The 22,350-nt window shown below is 36.9% G+C and overlaps 1 protein-coding gene across 1 annotated transcript in view; it reads right to left on the bottom strand.

The window, feature by feature from the left end:
• The window catches only part of NRF1 (nuclear respiratory factor 1), a 124,446-nt gene that overhangs the window by 89,956 nt on the left and 12,140 nt on the right, over window positions 1-22,350 (bottom strand). Inside the window, exon 2 of the mRNA XM_031939047.1 lies at window positions 5,882-6,113. Within this exon, the coding sequence (XP_031794907.1) occupies window positions 5,882-6,104 (223 nt within the window). The 5' untranslated portion in view covers window positions 6,105-6,113. The remainder of the gene's footprint in view (window positions 1-5,881; window positions 6,114-22,350) is intronic.

The following is a 22,350-nucleotide window of genomic DNA, read 5'->3' as shown; positions in this document are numbered from 1 at the left end:
TTTAGCCATTTCCCAATCGATGAACATTTATTTGCTTCCAATTCTTATCTATCACAAAAAAGTATTGCCATGAGTATTTCAGAGTATATGAGGTCTTTCTTCTAATTGATGGGGCTCCTTGGGGTATAAGCCCACTAATGTAATCTCTGGTTCCAAGGGCATGGAACACTTTAGTCACTTTATTTGCAGAATTCCAAATTGCTTTCCAAAACAGTCATTTTATTTCACAGCTTCACCAACAGTGTATTAGTGTGCTTATCATTCCACAATTCCTCCTACATTAACAATATTTATATTTCTTCTTCTTGCAGGTATTCTTTCAGGCAGTCATGGACACCTTAAAGTCCTCTGACCACTTCTCTACTGGGGAATGCTAACTTTGGTTCTTAATCCATATTTGTGTTACTGAGGATTCACCAGGGTTCCTTAAAAAGACAGGTTTCCCAGTGTGTCCTCAAAACAAGGGAGACCTGGAAGATTCCACTAGGAGAAGCACTCTGGTGAATGCCAGCTAATCACCAGTTCTGCTGCGAGCTCTACTCCCTGCTTTTGCCTCCAGGGAGCATGAAAGATTGAGGGAAGGGGAGAAGTATACATGACACTCACGAAACTTAAGTATTACAGGGAATCCCCCCCTCCTCACTCCTGTTCCTTAGTACTGTTCCTTTCCTTCAAGGGTCAGTTCTGGTGCTACTTCCTCCACAAAGCCCTTCTGGTTTTCCTTTGCTGCTTAGTCTCTTCCCCATCTCTCTTGCTTCTATTTTGCTCATGCATGTATAAACACGTGCAGCACTTAGCACAATGATCATTCAGTAAATACTTTTAAAATGCTTCTCCAATAGATTCATTGACCGATATTTTTTATCCTTTTTTCCCCACTGGACTAAAAACTTCTTGAGGACAGGAGTAATTTAATTTCTGTCTTTTTATCCCCAGTACCTAGAACAATGATGGGCACATAACAGGGGCTTAAGAAAAGCTTGATGATTGACTCAAGATCAAAGACTCTTTGGGAGTAATCACCATGATAAAAGAATGTCAAGGTTGCTTTAAAAAATCCCAATCATCTATTTTAGTCCTCTTTTAGGCCTTTGGGTTGCAAAGACTACTTTGTATAAAATTTAATGTCCTAACAAGAAAAAGCTGGATGCCACTAGATCTACATACTTTCTTCTGTTATTTGTGATTGCTACTGTTTTATCCATGGACCTTAAAGTTTACAAAATAAAGAAGAATTCTCTTTCTGGTACACATATTCTGCAGAAGAACTTTAAGGGTGTGGAACTAAGCAAAAGCAAACACACATTTCTGTCTAAAATAGGATTTTCACTTAAGGAAATGAATGGGAAAGGACCTAATATGAATACCTGTGAATAGATGAATGCTAATCAATAATCCTCCATTTTGGAAGATGAGAAAATGTGACAATAGGAGAGGATAATTAATGGGAGTATGACATGTATATATAAGCAAGGAGTAATCCCTTGCTTATAAGTTGTATGAGTGTTTAATGCTAAACTTTTACTATTGGTAATTACACTTTTGAAAAAGGATATATGGGGGGAAATGAAGAATGCAGAAAAAAGGCTTTAACAAAGACAAAATGAAAGAAAAAAGGATGTTCTAAGTTGTTCAGTATGGTGAATACAAAGATAACAAATACGCAAATAACCTTTCTGAGAACATTCATTTTCATGCTTAGAAGGTCAAATGAGGGAATGGGTGCCAATGAAAGCAAAAATTTTCTTGACTATTAACTGTGGTGACATAGAATTGTAATGAACACCTGAAAGAGTGTGGAATATCTCCCACCAAGTAAATATTTAAAGAAGGATATCTAACTTAAGTTTTTAAGCATTCACCTTACTAATAGGATGGTATGTTGATGTATCTTCAAGTTTTATGATTGATGTACAACTTCCTATGTGGCCAAATTTACATGTAAGCACCACCAATACTCACGTTTTAAGAATACTTCCTCTCCTGCCTTGTGCACTGCTTTTGCCCACTTCTACTATATACATACACACAACTCCTGGTTAACTAGATGCACTAAGTACTGAAACTTCTTTAAGTTTGACTTTTTTCAGACTTTTGTATATATGTGGATAAAAAGAGACCAATATCTAAACCAGTCATTTCTCAAACAAAAAAAAAATTGTCAGAAATATTTTAAAAATTGATTTTTAAGGGATTCATAATGTTTAAAATTATCTGAGTTCTTTATGTCTCCATCTGTTTATCATAAACTATGATATTACTCATTTTTTATTTCAAGGAAAATAAAAAACAATTATTTTTCTTGTCTTCTAGTAAACGATTCAAGAACATGAGTTTGAATCTTTTGGATCAAATAAAATCATAAAGCTGGAAGAATATTAACCTTGGTGGCTTAAAAAAAAGATTTTCTTTGCAGATTTTAATTTTAATCATGCAACCTAAAGACTAATTAGCATGTGAAACTGAATTAATTGTAATTAGAAGTTACAGGAAAATCAGAAAGAAACAGAATTTGCAAAGGGCAAATTGAAGTAGTAGAAAAAGCTAAGGAAAGGATATTCTCAATATCCTTGAAAATTCTGATCTCATGTGATCATGTAGAGACAATTCATTCTTTTCTGGGTCTCAGCTTCTTCATATATAAAATGAGGTTTAATTATATGGTCCTTAGTCTCCTATAGTCCTAACAATTCTATTAGAATGCAAGAAATGTGGATGGATAAAATCTTTGTTCTTAAAAAGTGTCAACTCCTGTCCCCAAAATCAATAGAGATGAATCCCATCTAGAATATAGGTTTATAATGTTGGCATGCCCTCTCCTGGAAAGTGGAAGGATTTCACTAATTTTTCATTTTAAATTCCAAATGTAAACATTTTTCCATTTAATTACCTGTAACATCAAAGAGTTCTTGTTATCAGGTAAGTAAAACTGATCATTTGGAAAACTCACTGCATACCATTAAGCAGTCCTATTAAAATGGTGGGGTTTTTCCATCATAATTTATGATTCAGTCTGTGCTTCTCTCGTGTACAATTTGCATTATGTTCTTTCTAACAAAGCTTTACTGAACCTTCTTTTCTGAGAAAAGGCAATAAGGCAGAAGAACTCAATCAATTTGTAGGTATTTATTTAGTAAATCATTATTAGGCACTGCATTAGGTGTTGGAGATATTAGCACAAAAAAGAAAAAGGTCCCGTCCTCAAGATTCCCTATCCCACTGGGAGAAATAGGATGCAGATCCATGGTGGTTACTGCTCAACTATGTCTGGCTTTCTGTAACTCCACCTGAGGTTTTCTTGACAAAAGATACTGCAATGTTTTGCCATTTCCTTCTCCAGATCATTTTACAGATGAGGAAACTGAGGCAGACAGGCTTGCCCAGGGCCCCACTGCTCATGTCTGAGGCTGGATTTGAACCCATGAAGATGTCAAGTCTTCCTGATTCGAAGCCCTCCTGATTCCAACCCCAGCAATTGGGCCACCTCCCTACCCGTGAAGACCAGTAAGAAACGGGGAGTAAAAAATACCTGGTTGAGGGACTAATACCTGAAGGGATAAGGCTTCCTATAGGAGGTAGTCTGTGAGAGATGGCCTGAACAAAGGCCTGGAGGCAAATAAGAAATAGCAAATGAGTTTGACTGGGCCCCAGAAAGGGTAAGAAGGAAAAGAATGTGTTACAATATAGCCTAGAAAAGCTGCCAGCAGCTCTACTGTAAAAGAGTGTAAATGCTAAACAGAGGAATCTGCTTTTTTCCTAGAAGCAAGAGGAAGTCACTGGAGCTTTTTAAGCAAGGAGTAACAGTCTGGTGCTTTAGGAATTGGGCACTTAGGCAGAGGATAGATTGGAAAAGAGAGACACCTATGGTAAGGAGGTGAAACAGGAGGCTATTACAAAAGTCCAGACAGGTGGTGAAAACATAGCAGAACCAGCTGGGTCTGGGAGGAGAGAGTGAAGAGTTGAGGAGGGTACCAGACATAGAAACAGAGGGGGAAAGGTGAGGCACGCAGCAAAAGAAGGGCTAGAAAGAGAGGTTAGTTTGTGGAAAAAGATAAGTTCTGTTTGGGACTTACTGAATTTGAGATGGGTACAAGACATCCAATGAGAAAGATAATTGGTGATGCAGGAGGACTGGGTATAGGAATCTACAAGTCATCTCCAGAGAGATAATAATTGAATGCATGGAAACTGATGACATTACTGAGAGAGGATGCATAGCAAAAAGAGAGTAAGTCCAGTTAAAGAGCAGGACATGGATGATGAGCCAGCAAAGATGGAATGGTCCAAAGTGATCAGGAAGAAGGGTGGAAGAACCAGTGGGAAGAGTATCATTAAACCCCAGGAGCCAAGAATCCTGGTTTCTAATCTGATTGACAGATACCATTACAAGTTTTTAACACTTTAGACAATTCATCTCACCTCTTCCGACTTCTAGCTTCCAGCCTTGTAAAGTTAGAAATATCTAAGATCCCTTCAAGTTCTAAAAGTCTACTGTTTATAAATATACTTCTAGGCCAACCATTTGTTTATATAGTATCTTAAATGACACTCAAGTTACTATGTTAAGTATATGGAGTCATCTGGTCATGTTGTCATAAAACCATAAAGCTGAGAGGGCCTTATAAAGCCATCCCACCTAGTCACCTGCCCAGGAACCAGCCTTTACATCTCACTTGTAAAATAATCATTAAGTTGGAAGCTAATTCCTGGTAAAGAAATTAGCAAAATCTCCTTCATAAAGGAAAGGCAATGCTATATGCTGGATACGCTGCTGGACTTGGAATCTAGAAGGCCTAGTTTAACACTTTTGATCCTTATTAGCTACATGACCTTCTTAACTATAAAATGAAGAATTCTACTCAGGATTGTGAGAATCAATTTATGTAAACCACTTTGCAAAACTTTAAAAATCCAATATAAATGTCAATTATTATTATTTTCCAATGTTCTACAATTATCACCCTCAGAAACTTCATGCCATCATCACTAATTATCAAAATCCATTTCAGGATGTCTATCAACAACCTCCTTTTCCTCAAAGGCTCAGATCATAGGGAAATTAGAGGATTGTTTCTATAAAATTACTTGACTTGGAAAATTTGTTTATATAATGGCTTTGGTGAGGCAATAAATAGATATTATCTTTATGCCTTTTCAGCCTTGGAGCTCTGAAATCTTAGCTTTGGGCTGGTCTTACTTAGTACCCAACTATTCCTGGACAAAATGTTTATTACAATGACATTTCCACTGTTGCACATATTCTAGAGTCAACTACACCTCCTCCTCCTCCTCATAATTATCACCACCACCACTAACACATTATGACCATTGTTAACTGAATGTTTAACAACTGATTTATCCACCTTTCCTTTCCTCACAATAGCCCTAAAGAGGAGGCACAGAAATTAACTAATATCTCCAGAAGAGGAAGATCAGAGAGGTTAAAGACTTGTTTACACTCTAATAAGTAAGAAATGTAAAAGACAGGATTTGAACCCAAGGCTTCTGGCATCTCTAGGTCCATATGCTATTTACTCTACTATTGTGCTTCAGCAGAGTTTCATGCTAGGAATAACATTATGCCAAAAGAAAACAGGTTCTTGAAAGAGAACATCACTTTAGAACTAGCGAGGACATTAGAAATCTACTTTAACTCCTCATTTTACAGATGAAGAAATGAAGTTTTTGCTGTGAATTGTCTAATTAATAACCCAGATAACAGAATCTGGGTATTCTGATGCTCAGGTCAGTCTTCTTTCCACTCTGCCCTACGTTCAATGATGGAAAGCAAAGATTGCCTAGGGAATCCCATGAGCTATAACAACTCCCCCTCCTTCCCCCCCAATAAACCCCAAAACCGAGGGCTCCCAGGTTGCAATACCTGCTGCAGCCAAGTGGGCTGTTACTTCATCAGCGGCTGTAGAGTTGAGGATGTCTGAATCATCATAGGAGGTGTCCTCGGGAGAAGAAGGAGAGTCTTCATCAGCACTCAACATGCTGTGTTCTGTATAAGTGGCTACATGGACCTGTTGTACTTGTTGGGCCACGGCATGAGCTTCGATGGTAGCCATATGTTCTGTCTGGGTCACTCCGTGCTCCTCCATGAATAAATACTTTCAAGAGAAAAGCAAAAGACAGAAAGAAAGCATGAATCAATTAGAAGTGTCAATAGGGGAATAAAATTTAAACTAATGAAGAAAAGCTTTCCTCAGTAGCAGAGGAACTTTGAAAAGCTTCCACAGTATACATCATCTGTACATAATTTATATTCTACATCCAGCATAATACCACAGCTACTTTTCAGAGATTATGGCAAACAAACAAACAAAAACATCTTTTGATAGCTGTTTTGTTTTTTTTTTTTAAAGAAAGAAATAGAAAATACCATCCAAAACTCTATGGATAAAACACAGAATATTGTTCTAAAAGAGACCCAAAGTTACAGTCAACAACTATTAGGTGTCTACTATGTTCGAAGTACAATACCAGGTACCAAAGATGCAACATTGCTTTAAAAATCACAAAATTTCTGCCCCATATAAACTTACAATCTATTAAGCACATGAGATACATACACAGATAGCTATAATAGAAACTAGAAAACTTTAGGGAAAAGATGGAATGTAAGCTGAGCCTTGAAAATCAAGTAAGATTTTGATAGAAGGAATGTGATAATCACATGAAGGTAGATGACTTCTCAGAAGAAGGCTGACTGTTTTGGTTTTTCTGTACTCTGGGGCTTAACAAAAAGAAAGAGAGACTGAAAACAAGTTGGAAGGATTGGATGAGGTCAAATCAGAAAGACCTCAAATGACTAGCTAAGAAATTTGTCTTTTTCACCCTCAAGATGTATCAAAGACTTTTTAGGAGGTAAGTTGCCCATTAAGAAACTTAAAACAATGTAGGTTGGGAGGCTGGAGAGAATGGAGACAAGGAGACTCATTAGGAAGCAATACTTAAGGTAAGACTACTTGCCAGGATAGGCTGAGGCTAGAACTGGAATTTCATTGGTATGGGGAATAGCTGGCATCCTGTCTTCAGATCAGAATCTAAATGAATTGCCCAGCACCACACTTTATAATAACCTGGTTACAGAAATTAAATGAATGAAAAAAAGGGAGAACAATCAATAGGATTTAGCATTGATTTGATACAGGAAATAAGAGTTATGAGGAAAAATAAAATCAAAGATGATTGCAAGGTTTTAAACCTGGATAATGAGGATGGTAGTTGGACAGGAGAGAAAAAGGGAAATCAAAATTTAGAAGAGGTTTGAGGCAATTGAAAAAGTAAAGAGAAGTTATGGGCCCAGTTTTGAACATAGACATATGCCAAACATAGTGGCAGTACTTTGTGGTTTTCCCTCTGGGATTTCTAAGGATCATGAAATTAAACCAGTACTTGTGGTAGGGAGAGGCCATTCTAAAATTATCACTGCTCCAAGCTATCACTGTTCGTAGTCTTAGTTCTTACTCCAGCTTCTGTGCATTTTTCCTGGGGAAAGTAAAATGTAACAATTTTGTAACTATCTGGCCTCTCTCTGATATTATTAATTCCCTGAATACAAAAACCCTGTTTTTCCATTTATTTATTTAGTACTTTAAGATGCTTTACATCTTCACCATAGTCTTCCTTTCATACGCTAGCACAGTAGCTCATACAGAGTAAACACTTGAAAAAATGAAGCAAAATCTGCCAGACAAAATTTTGTTCTTTTAAATGTTCTTTTAAAAGTGTCTCTTTAAATGGTTTAGATCAAACCAACAAGCTCAATGAAGTGTGGAATTTCTCTCCTATGCTTTAGTCTGGACTTCCTGTCTACATCAGGAAATTTATCATGAAAGCTCTTCTTAACTATTTAAATTAAACAGTACAAATCAGGTAGACAAAGGACAAGGCAAAAAAGTGCAAAATGGCATTTTCCCATCAAATCTCACTAGCTATTAGGCTAAGGTACAAACTGTTTCACAAAATGATTTTTAAAATAATCAATCCATGACAAGACAGAAGCATGGTTTTTCAAAAGGATTTGGGTTTCCATGCACTTGGGCTAATGGATCCCACACTTCCCCTCCCTACCAATGTTGTTCAAAGAACCAGTCAATAACCTTGTCACCACCACCTTTCCTCTCTTTATTTCTAAAATAGAGGTAAAGATGCTTTAAAATTCTTGATCTGACAAAAAATTCTTATGAATTTTACTTTAAATATTATTGTAAAATAAAATGCTTTTAAAAAGATTAAAAACATGCATGCTTATGATTATTGCTAGAGTTCTAGCGGGGAGAGTACACCTTAAACATTAATTTCCACAAAACATTCTAGTCAGCTTTCATCTGCTGAGCAAACACACTCTATAGATATTGAATTGAAGGAAACTTCCTAAATGAAGATATCCAGCCGGTTAAGTCCAAACACAGGGGAAAGGGCATAGAGGAAAGAGTGTGTCCTATTAAGGATAATTTGGAAGTCAAGACTTTGGAATAAACTACTACTAAGTACTAGGCCCTAGATATACACATCCTTTTATAAATCTAAAAGATCAACCTCACTTTCTTAAGTTCAACACAGAATAGCTAGCCTTGAAGATGTGTTATAATTTTAAATGTTTGCAAAGGGCTTTGAGCAGTTGAAAAGAATCATTGATTATCATCACCAATTAGAATGCTAGGAAGGGAGAGGCACCGCAAGGACAAAAAGCAGACAAAATGGATTAATCAAACTAGACAGCAAGTAAAATTTGAAGTGTGATTTCTCTGAACCACTGAATAGATGCAGAAAGGGACAGGAAACAATACAAATGCAAAATCGTTTCAAAAGCCTTAGAAACATTAATATGCAGTTAAAAGAATGCCCAGTACAAATATCCCTTATATCAACAATTACTAAAGGCCCAGAGACTTTTAACAATTGCTTCCCTTCATATATACACAACTTATTTAAAAAAAACAAAAAACACTACCTAGTCAAATTAAGGAGGTGGCTGGCAGAAATTATTATACACAACTTTAAACAGATAAATTTAAAAGTCTAAAAAAATAAAAATAAATTTTAAAAATGCACAAAAAAAGAAAGAAAAAGAAAAAAATTCCAACTCCAAAACACTTATACCGAACAGTAAAGTCAACATAAATTCATATCTTAAATAAATCTTAAGGAACTAATGAAATAGTGATATCCCTGGGGTTCCTAGTGGCTCCATATTATAGGACTGACTCCCACGTGTGAACTTAGATTAAAAAGAGGGAGGATGGAAGAGTTTACACCTCAACTAAGAGTCTTTAAATGGAAAAAACTTTACACCTTTACACCTTCACATTCTCTTAAGGTATCCTCCATGCATACATATAAGTGTATATAAAAGAAAAACGTGTGTGTGTGTGTGTGCGTGCGTATGTGCACGCGAGCCCAACTAAGTATGAAGCACAATAAAAAAAGGAGGGGATGAAATCCAGGTATTCTATAGATCCATAGAAAGCAACTTAAGCTATGAATCATGGTTTTGGAACTCGAAAGAACCTTGGAGACCATCTATTACAATTCTCTTAGTTAACAGATGAAAAACCATTTGCAAACATATGTCCAAGGTTCTACAAGGTCTAACTTGAATTCTATGGCTTCAAATCCATCGAAACATGGTGAGCCATCATTTCTAGTCTGATTTTCTTTCTTCTTCCCACTGCCCTTTCTTTTGTGTTTCTCATTCCTCTCTCCCTCGCCTGCCCACTCCTGTCACCCTCCTCACCTCAGCCCCTAAAAGCTGCTGGTATATAGCCAGATAAGTACCCTTACCTCTGGGAGTCAGCAAGGCACCAAGGTCAAATACACAGGTAACATTGTTAGAAACAGTAATAATTAAGCCCACATAAAGAATGGCTACCTCCCCCAGGAGCTGCCAGTCATACCCAAACACCCAAAGGTAACATAAATAAGGAAGGGCCCAAAGTGCTACAGCTATTTTCTTCATACAACAACACAAATTGCCATGTTATGCCCTAACAAACACACCGTGACCTGGCTCTCCCTTACATTTTTGTGTGTGTCTGCCTGTCAGTCTGTCAAGAGGAAGATCAAAGATCAGATATTCAGAATCCTCAAGCTGGCATTGAGAAATACCTCCTCTATCAGAGAGTTCAATAAAACTTTCTAAAAATCAATTTTCCTCCTTAACTGAATGTGATATTCTTGAGGTTAGGGACCTTTTCATTTTTGCTGCCTATACATAATGGCATCTAATGAATGACAAATGCTTTTTGATTAAATGCATGTATCTAGTTGATCTCTCTCTCTCTCTCTCTCACACACACACACACACACACACACAACACACACAATATGGCTTTTATGGGAGGTGAGACAGAGGAAAAAGATGAAGATGATTCCAACTTGGGTGACAGAAAGGGCAATGTCCTCAACAAAATAATGGACATGATAAACTGATAGTCAAGTGAGAAAAGCCAGGAAGACAATTTATACAACAACAAAATACTGAAAAGACTAATAACTTTAAAACTTAAGAATTCTGATCAATTCAATGCTGCTTTCCTTACCTATTGACAGACTCAAGGTGCTTAACTTTTTTGGACAGACCAATGGAAAAAAAAATTATTTTGCTTGGCTATACATATTTGTTATAAAGGTCTTATTTTTTTAGGGGGGGAGGGAGAGTGATGGGGTAGGCTTGGAAAAGAAGGGAATGAGGGGTGATTTGAGGTTGCCAAAAAAAGAAAGAAAAAGAAGAGTCATTAGAACATTTTTTAATGTAAAAAAAGAAGGCAGAAGGAAGACCAGAAAGAATAACACACAGTTTAAAAATTACACGTTGAATTTATTGTACATTAAGAAAAGGAGGCAATGCAAAATAGTCAGTTTCCTGTACATTGCCTTTTCTATTCTAATACATATATGCCATTTAGGTAGATTCTGTTAATGTAACAATAAAAAATAATTAATAAAAATTTCAAAAGAGTCCCTCTGCCTTCATGAAGCTTACAATCTAGGAATATCAATGGATTCATGATCTCTCTGTAGGTGCTACCACTGAAAATGTGGGTCAAAAGTTATCCATATCTTTTCAATTCAAAATATCTATCTACCATGTTGAGGATTTTCCTCTAAGATTTTTAATTCATATTAAAAGTACATAAAAATGAAGCACAAGATATCCATCTGTGATTTCTCTCTTTTGTTGCATGACTTTTCCAAATATCACATCCTGGATAGTACTTTGTACAACTACTTTTGTGTGAGCCATCACTGGTAGCAACTCATATCACTGTGTCACACTCATGCCAAATACACTATATATTCTCTTTCTTTCCTATATGAAGATGGTATTACAAGAAGTAGTGGGAAAGGCTTCTTTCCTCCATTCCATTGCCCTCTTTTGACAACCATATTATCCATGTCTAACATAAAAAAAAAAACCCAATACTTTAATCTTGAATCTAAATTACCCAGATTGTATGATAGATGAAGATCAATAGTTTAATCTTAAATCTAGGTATTTTAAGTTTAGGATTAAAGTATTGGTCTCTACATGACAGTAGATAATAGAGAACATGTAAGTAACTCCTAATTATTAAATTATTAGGATCTAAATTACCTAGGTTCTATATTAACAATTCAAGAAAAGAGAACTCCTCAGAATGCCTATTTCATAATATATTTACTGTAACTTGACTGAAACACTAGAGGGCACCAAAACCAAATTAAAAAAAAAAAAAAGGAAAAAACAAGTACAGAATTTCATTTTCTATTTAAAGCTCCATTTCAACTGGAATAATTCTTTCTATAGGAAATGCAAGTAACTGCCTGCCAAAGCCTTCTTACCCCCCTTCAAAATATGTCCTCTTTCCGAAAGACTGAGCATTCTATTTTTCATGAATAACATTATTAATGGATGCTTAAAACAAATATTTATTACAGAAGCTTATGGCATGTGGGACTAATTGAGACCTATAAGAAATTAATTTTCCCTAGGACAAATTAATTTCAGCAAAAATCATTTAAAAAAAAAAAACCCTTCTTAAAGAGCTATAAAACTGTGCATACCCTTTGACCCAGCAGTGCTATTACTGGGACTGTATCCCAAGGAAATCATAAAGGAGGGAAAAACATGTGCAAAAAGAATTTGTAGCTCTTTTTGTGATAGCAAAGAATTGGAAAATGCCCATGAATTGGGGAATGGCTGAATAAATTGTGGCATATGAAGGGATAATAAAATATTACTATTCTGTAAGAAATGATGAACAAGCTGATTATAGGAAAGCCTGGAAAGATTTACACGAACATGCTGAACAAAACAAGCAGAACCAGGAATACATTGTACACAATAACAGCAAGAATGTGCAATATTCAACTATAAAAGTTTTACTTCTTCTCAGTGGTTCAGTGATCCAAAACAATCCCAATAAACAGAAAATGCCATCTGCATCCAGAAAAAGAACTATAGAGATTGAATATAAATCAAAACATGCTATGTTCACTTCTTTTTTCTGTTTTTTTTTTCTCCCCTGGTTTTTCCCTTTTGTTCTGATTTTTCTCTCCCAATATGATTCATAAAGCAATGTATATTAAAAATAAATCAATTAAAACAAAAAATTTCAATTTTTTTTTAGAACTTGAAGATAAATTGTTTAGACCATTTTCCCCCTCTAGAGTCCTACTGAGAATTTTTTTATACTATTGGGCCATGTCTTAATTAAAACACTAAGTCAATGAATTGTTGGGCAGTTCATAAAATAAGAATCATGTATCCATTTAAGCTAAATCTTATTAAATTAAAAGTCTGAACTGGTAAAAAAAAAAAAAATAAAATCAACCTTTTTCAATTTCACTCCTCTCCTGAATTTCTCTTAAGACGTACGGCATTTCTGCTGTTAGCCAACAAGTCTGGTGAGGAGTCTCCCTTGTCCTTAAAGGAGTAGCCCAAGTTCAATATACAGTCAGTTGCTAGGCTGTACTCAAAGCCATTTAATGTTGTATAACTTGGCAGAATGTATACTCCAACTGCCCAGACATTGAAAATCTGAGATCACCAACTTTCCACAAGAAATCACCAAGACTTTAGTGGAAATGTTTCTCTTAAATTGCTTAAAATAAAAGTTAAGTGTTCTCTTACCTGTTTTAGATGGTTTTGCTACTGATTATTAATATGTCTCATTTAAAAAGCTAGTGATAATATTTCTAAAATTTTTAATTATAATATTTATTTAAATTTCCATATGTTCAAGTTTTTAACATAAGTCAGAACATAAAAATTTTAAGAACTGGTTGTATACATGTTGTGAACTTCTGTTATTTATCAATTTATTGATCTGAGAACAAAAGATAGTTATAGTGACTTTAGCCTTTTGGTGACCAAATCACATAGTATGAGGGATAGAGAGAGACTGGTCTCAGAATCAGCAAGAAATACTGACAGTCCCAGTCTCTACAGATATATAATGGTACTGGGCAAGTCATACAAGTTGCCACTGCCCCCCCAAAATTGCAGGGAAGATGATTATATGCCTTGATAGATGGAGATCATCAGTATTTCTCTATACTAATCAAATCACAGGTCCAGTTTTTAAAAAAATCAAAATCAAATAAATCATTCTGATATTTTTAATTAATATAATTGTTCATTTTTATTGATTAATTATTCCTCCACCAAAAATCTCTTTAGGATAAACTCCTGCTATTTGAAAAGTGTCTAATATATATGAACATTATTGTAACTTTTAATTTCACACTGTATTCCAGAAAGGGTGAACCCATTCACAGCTATGGTTTCTTCTTGATATTACAAGCACATTCATTTCCCCATCTTTCAGAGATTAAAATGGAAATGGCTAAAAGGATTATAAAAGTGCACCCACAAGTACATAACAAGTACATTATAAATCAGACAGATGAGTTACAGAAGTTAAGGTATTGGTTTTTTTATGCTAGACATGGATAATATAGTCGTCAGAAGTAGTCAGGCAATGGAATGGAGGAAAGCTGGACTGACTGTGGACAGGATGCTTCTAAATGTACCAAGATTTATGTAACTGGGTCACAGAATGCAGTTGGCAGATCACTTTGCTGGATGATCACTTGGTGACAGCTGCTCCCCCAAATTGCCTGAAATTAAATAAACACTTAAAATAAGCTGGCATTGGTGGAAGCTTCCTTCATTTCCATTAATGAGAACCATAAATGGCCTGAGGTTCCCCACCCTTTGCTCACATCACAAAGGATACTTTCATTCAGATCTTGCTTCCTATGAAATATAGCATTGTTGCCTTGTTTTGTGGAAGGCCTCAGTTCTGCTGGTTCTTCCATTACATAATTTGGCATCTACTTAAAAACTTGTCTTGAGATTCTGCCCAACAGATCTTACCCAATGTTATCATTTCAGAGGCCTAACCTAAGGATCTATTTCTAGAAAGAAACCTATCAGCACATGTATTGATCTTTCCTAGCTGATAATTCCTATTTATATAGTACCTTGAAGTTTATAATGTACCTTCCTTCCAATAACTCTGTGAGATAGGTGTTATAAGTATCATGTCCATTTGAACAGATGGAGACAAGATTAATTGACTTGTCATCCAACTAGTTAATTATCAAAGTCCTGATCTGAACCCACTGTGCTTGACTACAAAATTTGCTGTGCTCTTCAAAGAATCCTTCAATATCCTTCCTTGTGTCAATAGGCATCTTACCAATAATGAACCACATGTTAAAAAGTATCATCAGATATCCAAAAGATGCATGCCTGGACAAAGAGGCAAGCTGCTAACTAACAGATAAAGTGAAGGACGGGGCATGTGCTACACTAGCCTACTATGTAATAATCAAATAATCCCTTAAAAGGGACCCCGTGCACAGAACTGACCCCATATGGAGGATTTATGAGAAACACAAAAGTAACAAAGAAAATTTTAGAAGATGTGGGTGAGTTGTTATCTGCACTATTAGAAAAATTTAATTGCTGGGAAAAGCAATAAAACTGGGGGAAGAAGGGATTGGTAGAGCAGGGGTAACCTGAATTTTTAAAAGAAAAACTTTAGAGAAGACCATGGCAGCTATGCTTCAGAAAGTGCTATTATTGTAACTGATTGTTTACTTAATGAATATGTTATCTAGTCATTATGTCCACTTAAAAATAAAAATCTCAGTGATAATGACTCAGTCAGAAGTAAGCACTCATAGAATTCAAGTGTCCTCAGATACTTCAGAAAAACTCCACTTTCCAAGCAGCGTCCTCTGCTCACAACCGCTGTGTAGTCTGAGAGTTTCTATCTGACTGTAGTGTCTTAGGGAGATGAGGGGTGGTGAGAGAAGGGTCCTATGACTTTTTCTTTATTTAAAGAAATGGAAGGAATCTTAAAGCTTATCTAGTTTAGTCATTCATCATAAGGAATCTGTGGCCCAGAAATGAAATGACTTGTCTAGGAAGTCACTGACTGAACAAGGCCTAGGGGACACTGGAATCCAAGAACCTAAGTTCAAAGTGTGTGTCCTGGACATTTCCTTTACCTCTTTGGGGCCCCATTGCCTCATCTGTGAAATGAGAAGAACTTGATGACCTTCAGAATTTGTTCCAGCTCTAAACACTACACTCTAACTCTGGACTGTCCATTTGCTTTCATGATCTACCTTGCCCTATTACCCATGTTAGCTACTATAATCCATTAATAATAAGGCACCCTGGCGAGTGGGAAGAACATGCGCCTGAGTCACAAAATATGTATGTGCCTTTTGCCACAAACAGGCTGCCCCATTCCTAGAATCCCTAGCTTCCTTACCAGCTCAGTAGAAATGCCATTCCTAATCAGGCCTTTCCTGATGCAGCAATTAAGGTCCTCGAAATTACCTTTACTGATCACATAGGTGTTTTGTATATATTTACATACAACATGGAAGGAAACAAGTCTCTCCTAACAGAATGTAAGCTTCTTGAGGGCAGGACCTGTTTTGCTTCTGTCTTGGGGATCCTCAAAAAATTACAAGTGAGGGACTGAACAAAAAGAACCTGGTGATTCTCAGACTCCAGATTTAACTCCCGGTGTCCTAACTCCAATTCCACTGTTCTTTTTACTACCCAGCCTTCATCCTGACTGCCTTCCTCCCACACTGGAGAGGTCAAAAGAAAGAGCAGGGTCAAAAATGACCACAAGATTTCTATCATCTTCAACAGGAAGTACGAATCAAATAAGAGTCAAAAGGTCACAAGCACGTATTAAGTGACTGCTAGGCTCCTGACACTGTGCTAATTGCTGGGGGTACAAAAAGGTGATAAAACAGTCCCTGCCCTTAAGAAGCTCACAGTCTTTTCAACAATGAGATGATTCAGGCCAGTTCCAATGGTCTTGTGATGAAGAAAGCCATCTGCAGCCAGAGAGGATTGTGGTAGCGTGTGGATCACAACATAGTGTTTTCGCTTTTGTTGTTGTTGTTTGCTTGCTTTTTGTTGTCTTTCTCATTTTTTTTCCCTTGATGATCTGCTTTTTCTTGTGTAGCATGATAAATGTGGAGATATGTATGGAGGAATTGCACATGCTCAACATATTGGATTACTTGTTGTCTAAGGGAGGGAAATGGAGAAAAATTTGGAACACAAGGTTTTGTAAGGATGAATGTTGAAAACTATCTTTGCATGTATTTTGAAAACAAAAAGTTATTATTAAATTAAAAAAAAAAACTCAATCTATAGAGAGGAAGTTCCAGCACATGACTACACTATAGTTATAAATAACTACCTGTACATAGTAAACTGTGCACAGGATACATTCAGGAAAAATGGGAGATAACCTCAGAAGAAAGGCACCAGGAGACACTAAAGTTAAAGAAAATCAAGGAAAGGTTTCTTGCAAAAGGTGAGACTTTATAGATGTAACGTGAAGCAAACCAGAGAAGTTTCTCGAGAGACAGAGGGAAGGAGAGATCCAGATATAAAACAGAAAAGATATGAAGGGCTTAAAAAAAAAAAAATCCACAGAAGTGCCTTTTTTTCTTTTTGAAAAGGTGGGAGATGAGGTGTGGGTCTAGAAGGTATGGGGGAGCTAATGGATTTACTGAATGTGGGAGTGAAGGAGTTGGTAATAAACCCAGAATTGCACTTGGAGAAGACAAATTTGAGAGCTGAGTGATGACAGACTAGAGAAGGTTTTGAAAGGGAAAAAAGCTGGGGCACAGCGAGTATGAGTCGCCTGGATGTCCACCAGTTTGTTGGATATGTAGCACATGCAAAAAGAAAGGGCCTGGACTGTGATTTACCAGGTGAGGAAGAAGCAGACTGGCTTAGGGACTTGCCATGATGGATGGGTCAGAAGTGAGACTTGAACCAAAGTCTTCTGGTGCCTGGGCTCACTCTTTTGCCTTTACACCACATTTCCTCATGGAAAGAGGAAAGGAATGTATTCTCCTTATTTCCAGTAAAAGAAAATGAAATGCTAACAGTAAAAGTAGGTGAATCAACAACATTTTAAAAACAACAGTAAAAACCTCTGAATTTTAATCAACATAGTAACCAATAGATGTCAAAGATATGGCTGAAACACAGCCCTTCCTCTTGACAGACAAGTGCTGGACAGTTGCAGTAAATATCAATAATGACATTAGCAGTTATGTGCAAACGTGTGTGTGTGTGTGTATGCTAAAAACCTTACACAATTATTATCTTCTCACAACTCTCTTGGAAGTTAGGTGATATTATTCCATTTTACAAGATGGGGAAACGGAGGCAAACAGAAGTGACTGTCTGAGGCTACATTTGAAGGCAGGTCTTTCTGACTCCAGGCCCAGTACTCAGCCACTGAATTACCTAGCTGCCTTTATTTCTTATTGCTTTAGAAGAAGGAGGCTGAGGTTTCCAGGCAGGGGAGAACGAAGAAGGTATACAGATAACAAAGGGAACATCATGTATGAGAAAGAAGGACAGTTTAACTGGACTATGGAGGCTGGGGAGGGCAGAGAATATATAACAAACCTAGAAAGACAGGTTGAAACCAGGTAATGAAGGACTTTTAAAACCAAGTAAAGGAGTTTATATTTGAATAATAGGTTAACAGGGAGGTAACAGGGAAGCCTAGGAGTTTAATGAATTGGAAAACCCTTTGTCTGATCTAAACTTTAGGGGAAAAAAATCACTTTAGGAGCGATGTGAATGATAGATGGGGGAGAGAGCAAACTTGAAGCAAGAAAATCAATTAAGAAATTTTTACAGTAATTTAGGCAAGAGGTAATGAAGGTCTAAACTAGGGTGGGGGCTCTATGAGAAGAAGGAGAAAGATTAGAGAGATACTGTCAAGACTTGGCAACTGATTGGATATGTAGGTTAATGAGTTGAGGGTAATGCTTAAGTTATGAAGCCATGAGGCACCGAGGTGGAGATGGAACACGGACCTGGAATCAGATGGACCCGAGTTCAGAGCCTCAAGCCTAACAAGATCATGGCCAAGTCACTTAATGGCAACTGCCCTCACACACAAAAAAAGTCATGAACCTGGGTGACTGAAAGGATACACAGTACAGAGAAATAGTAAAGTTTGGAAGAAGGGTAAATTTGGGGGGAAATAATGAATTTTAATTTTGGAATTGTTGGTTCTGAGGTGCCAATGGCACAACCAGTTTGATGACCTATAGGCAATTGGAACCCAACAAAGAGACTAAAGGTAGATTTGTAGAAGTGGAGTTTATATGCCTAGAGATGACAATTAAATTTGGAGAATTCTCCTTTTTACAGAAAGGAGAACAGAAGGCCTAGGGCAGAGCCTTGAGGAACAACCACAATGAGGTAACAAGATATGGATGATGAACCAGCAAAACAATAGAAGAGAAATGGTGTGTCATGCAGAAAAACTCTGCTACTAAGACAGGTGATCGGATAAAACAGGAGACACCTATATACCCTGTTGGATTGTAAGCCATTTCCTGAAGCCTCCCCTATACTAATCACTTCCATTCTCTAGAAGCTAGGACTCCACTCCTGGCTTCCTCATAACTCTGGCAAGTGAGCTTTTGTCTCATTTAGACAGGGAACCAACTTTCATCACCCCACTTCTTGTAATTTCCAGACATGTCCCCATGAGAGTATCCTTTCCTCCACTTTCCACTACCTCCTTATATATTATCTTCCCCCATCCAAATGAAAGCAAAGACTGCCTTCTTTATTTTTTTTTATAGGTATCCCAAGTCCTTAGTATAGTGCCTTAGTAACAGTGCCTGTTTTAGTAAACACTAAAATGCTTTTATCAATCTATCTTAACTTTGCTATCACCAGTAAAAGAAATAACTCCCACAGTTCCTCTTTAAAAGATTATTTATGCTGAGGAGTTTGCAATCTCTTCAAGGATTCTACTTCTTCCTCTCACCCTAAATAAACATTCCCCTACATTCTATCCCTATATTCTTACCTCACTTGAACTCAACATGTCTGAAATTAGCTTTTTCTTCTGACTTCCTATTCCTATTAAGAGCCCCACTATCCTCTCAGTGACTCTGGCTTGAAGCTTCACAATATCTGGGTGTGTGTATATAGGTATGTCTGCACACACACAGGTAGGAGACATAAGGAGGGAATGGGCAGATTCGATCAGTTACTAAAACAAGTGAGTTCTAACTCTGTAATATCTCTTCTCTTACTTTGACTTCGGCAGCTACCAACTCACTTCAGGTGCTCAGGACCTCCTGCCTGGACAAATAGTTTTCACGCTTTTCATCTTCTTGCTTTCTACTAGGTTCTACAACACCTCCTGGCCCAGTTTTGGGTTGTTGTTTTTTTTAAGTACAGTTTTAATTCTGTTTTTCTCTCATTCTCTCTCTGTCTGTCTCTCTTGCTCCCTTCCACCTTTCTCTCCACCTCTTTCACTCTCTCAAAAACACTAGATGACTCCTGAGTTCAAATACAGTCTCAGATACTTACTATCTGTGACTCCAGGGTAGTCATTTAACCACTATCTGCCTCAGTTTTCTCAACTATGAAATGAGAACAGCTCTTCTCCTGCCAGGATTGCTGTAAGGGATCAATTGAAATAAAAGTTGAAAATCATTTAGCACTTGGCCCATACTGGGTGCTTAATAAATGCTTGTTTTCCTTCAATGCATTCCATTATCAACTTATCTTTCCAGCTTTATCTCTCAATAACTTTCATACATATGTATACATGGCCTAGCCAAACTATATCACAAATTGTTTCTTAAACATGCACTTAGTTACTTCCATCTCTATGCCATTGCTCATGTCCTACCTAAGAAAATAAGTCTTCTTATATCTCCAGCTACTGAAATCCTAGCAATCCTTCAAGATTCAATTCAAGTATTGCCTTCCTCCACACTAAGTGTTTCTAAGCCCTTTCTCCTTCAATAATAGATACTTTTTGGAGATTACCTATAGTACATCTAATAATTCAGTGATACCTCATTTACCTTCAAACCATGACTAATACAGAAAAGTCAAGAAAACAGAAATAAACCAAATAAAGTTCTCACAAAAGCCAAAATAGCCATCACAAAGTTCATGCAATAAAGACCATTCACTTTACTCAAAGAAAACCATCTCAGACCTTATATCACAGAACGTTTGCTAGGCTACCTGGTTTTCTAACAGGCAGCAAAACACTATACTCCAATAGGAAAAGGAAATCATAGCCAACCTGATAACAAAAGAAATGGGAATATATGGAGTGGGCATACTACTAGCAAGGCATATAAAAGCCGGGACCATTTATTGTAGAGCTAAAGAATATTATAGAATCCCTGAGGACATCACCAAATTACAACCCAAGACAACAGCTAAAGTCTATTTTACACAATTAGGAATTGTAGGGACTATTAAAAAAATCTCATCTTCCATATAAGGAGTGAGATGAAGGCAATACCCCAGTGATCACAATGGTGACAAGACCAGGCTTCAAACCAAGGATTTTTATTTCATACGCAATGTCGCTTTCACGATGCCGTCTTGTGACCAGGCAAGGTTTCATTAAATCAGGACCATTTCTTAAAAGAATGCGGCCTCACTCTAAGAAAATTCCAGCTGCTTATTGGACATTTTACACTGAATACCACATGGACGTTTAAAACTCACTATTTCCCAAACAGAACTGTTTATATCCTACCCTAAGCCCCCCTGCCATCAGAACTCTTCTTCCTCTGAAGAGCACAGTGTCCTCTGGTCAGCCAGATTCCTAACTGTCCCACCTCCATAGCATCTCTCTCACATTCTAGCCCAGGGCCTTCTCCCCTCAAACCTAGGGTACACTACTTCCTGACAAACCCATCCTGACCTTTGCCAATCAGTCCCTGCCCTGGCTGGGTAAGAGTTTTTCCTACAGTCCAGATCTGACGGTCAGCCACCTGCTCAGTCCCTTCCAAAGGCTCCCTGCTCCCTCTCCGGCCTCCAAGACCAAACAGAAAAGTCACAACCTAGGCTCAACCTGCTGATTGCTTTCCACCCCCTAACTGTCTTCTTCCAGATTGCTCCTCTGACTTCCTCCTCTGCCCACCATCTTGTAATCCCTGGTTTCCTTCAGAGCTCAAGACTCCCACAAGACCTTTCCTGATTTCATGTCCAGAAGTCCTTAGAATGCCTTTATTTTCTACATACTTTTTTCTGTGTACATATTTTCTCTTCTGATAGAATCTAAGCTGCTTGAGGAGAGAAAATGTTTCATTTTTTGCCCTGAATGCCTAGCACCAAGAAAGCCTGGCACATAGAGGACTTACTAAATAATTTTAAAAGAATAGCTAAAACTTTTAAAGTATTGGCACATACAGCAAAATATGAGTCCTTTAGGACAGAAACTATTTCATTTTTGTCTATCATGAAGAGCAGATGCTTAATAAATGTTTACTGCATTGAACCCTGAAAAATTATTATGCACAACAAATTATTCCCTGATGATATCAAATAAATAAGTTACCATGCTAAAAGGCAACTTCCAATTTTAAATGTATATGCAGCAAATGTGTTAGAATATATGTGATTTGTTAAGACTAATCCATCTTCTTTCTTTACTAACTAGGAAAGAAATGAAATAGCAATACAACTTTAAAGTACAAAAGCTGCCAAGTGAAGCTGAGACCCATTTTAAAGTCTAGAATGTCTTTATTTCTACCATATGTTTTATTCTTAGTATGATGTAAACTTCTCAAAGCAGCAATCCTATTATCTACTATTCCTAGAAATCAGGTGCCAACTTTTAGGTTTAATCAAAAATGATTTTATTTAATCAAAAAAGATTTTATTAAGCAAGCAAAATCAATGCAATTATGATCAAAAAGTAGCTAATGACTAGGGGAAAAATCTTAGCATCAAACATCTTTGATTGGGGTCTGATATCCAAGATATATAGAATACTGAAAAATAAACAA

This window comes from Sarcophilus harrisii, chromosome 5, assembly GCF_902635505.1.
Source record: "Sarcophilus harrisii chromosome 5, mSarHar1.11, whole genome shotgun sequence".
In the NCBI taxonomy this organism is placed as follows: Eukaryota; Metazoa; Chordata; class Mammalia; order Dasyuromorphia; family Dasyuridae; genus Sarcophilus; species Sarcophilus harrisii.
The sequence above is the reverse complement of the archived record's forward strand: the minus strand, read 5'-3'. Positions and strand labels throughout refer to the sequence as shown.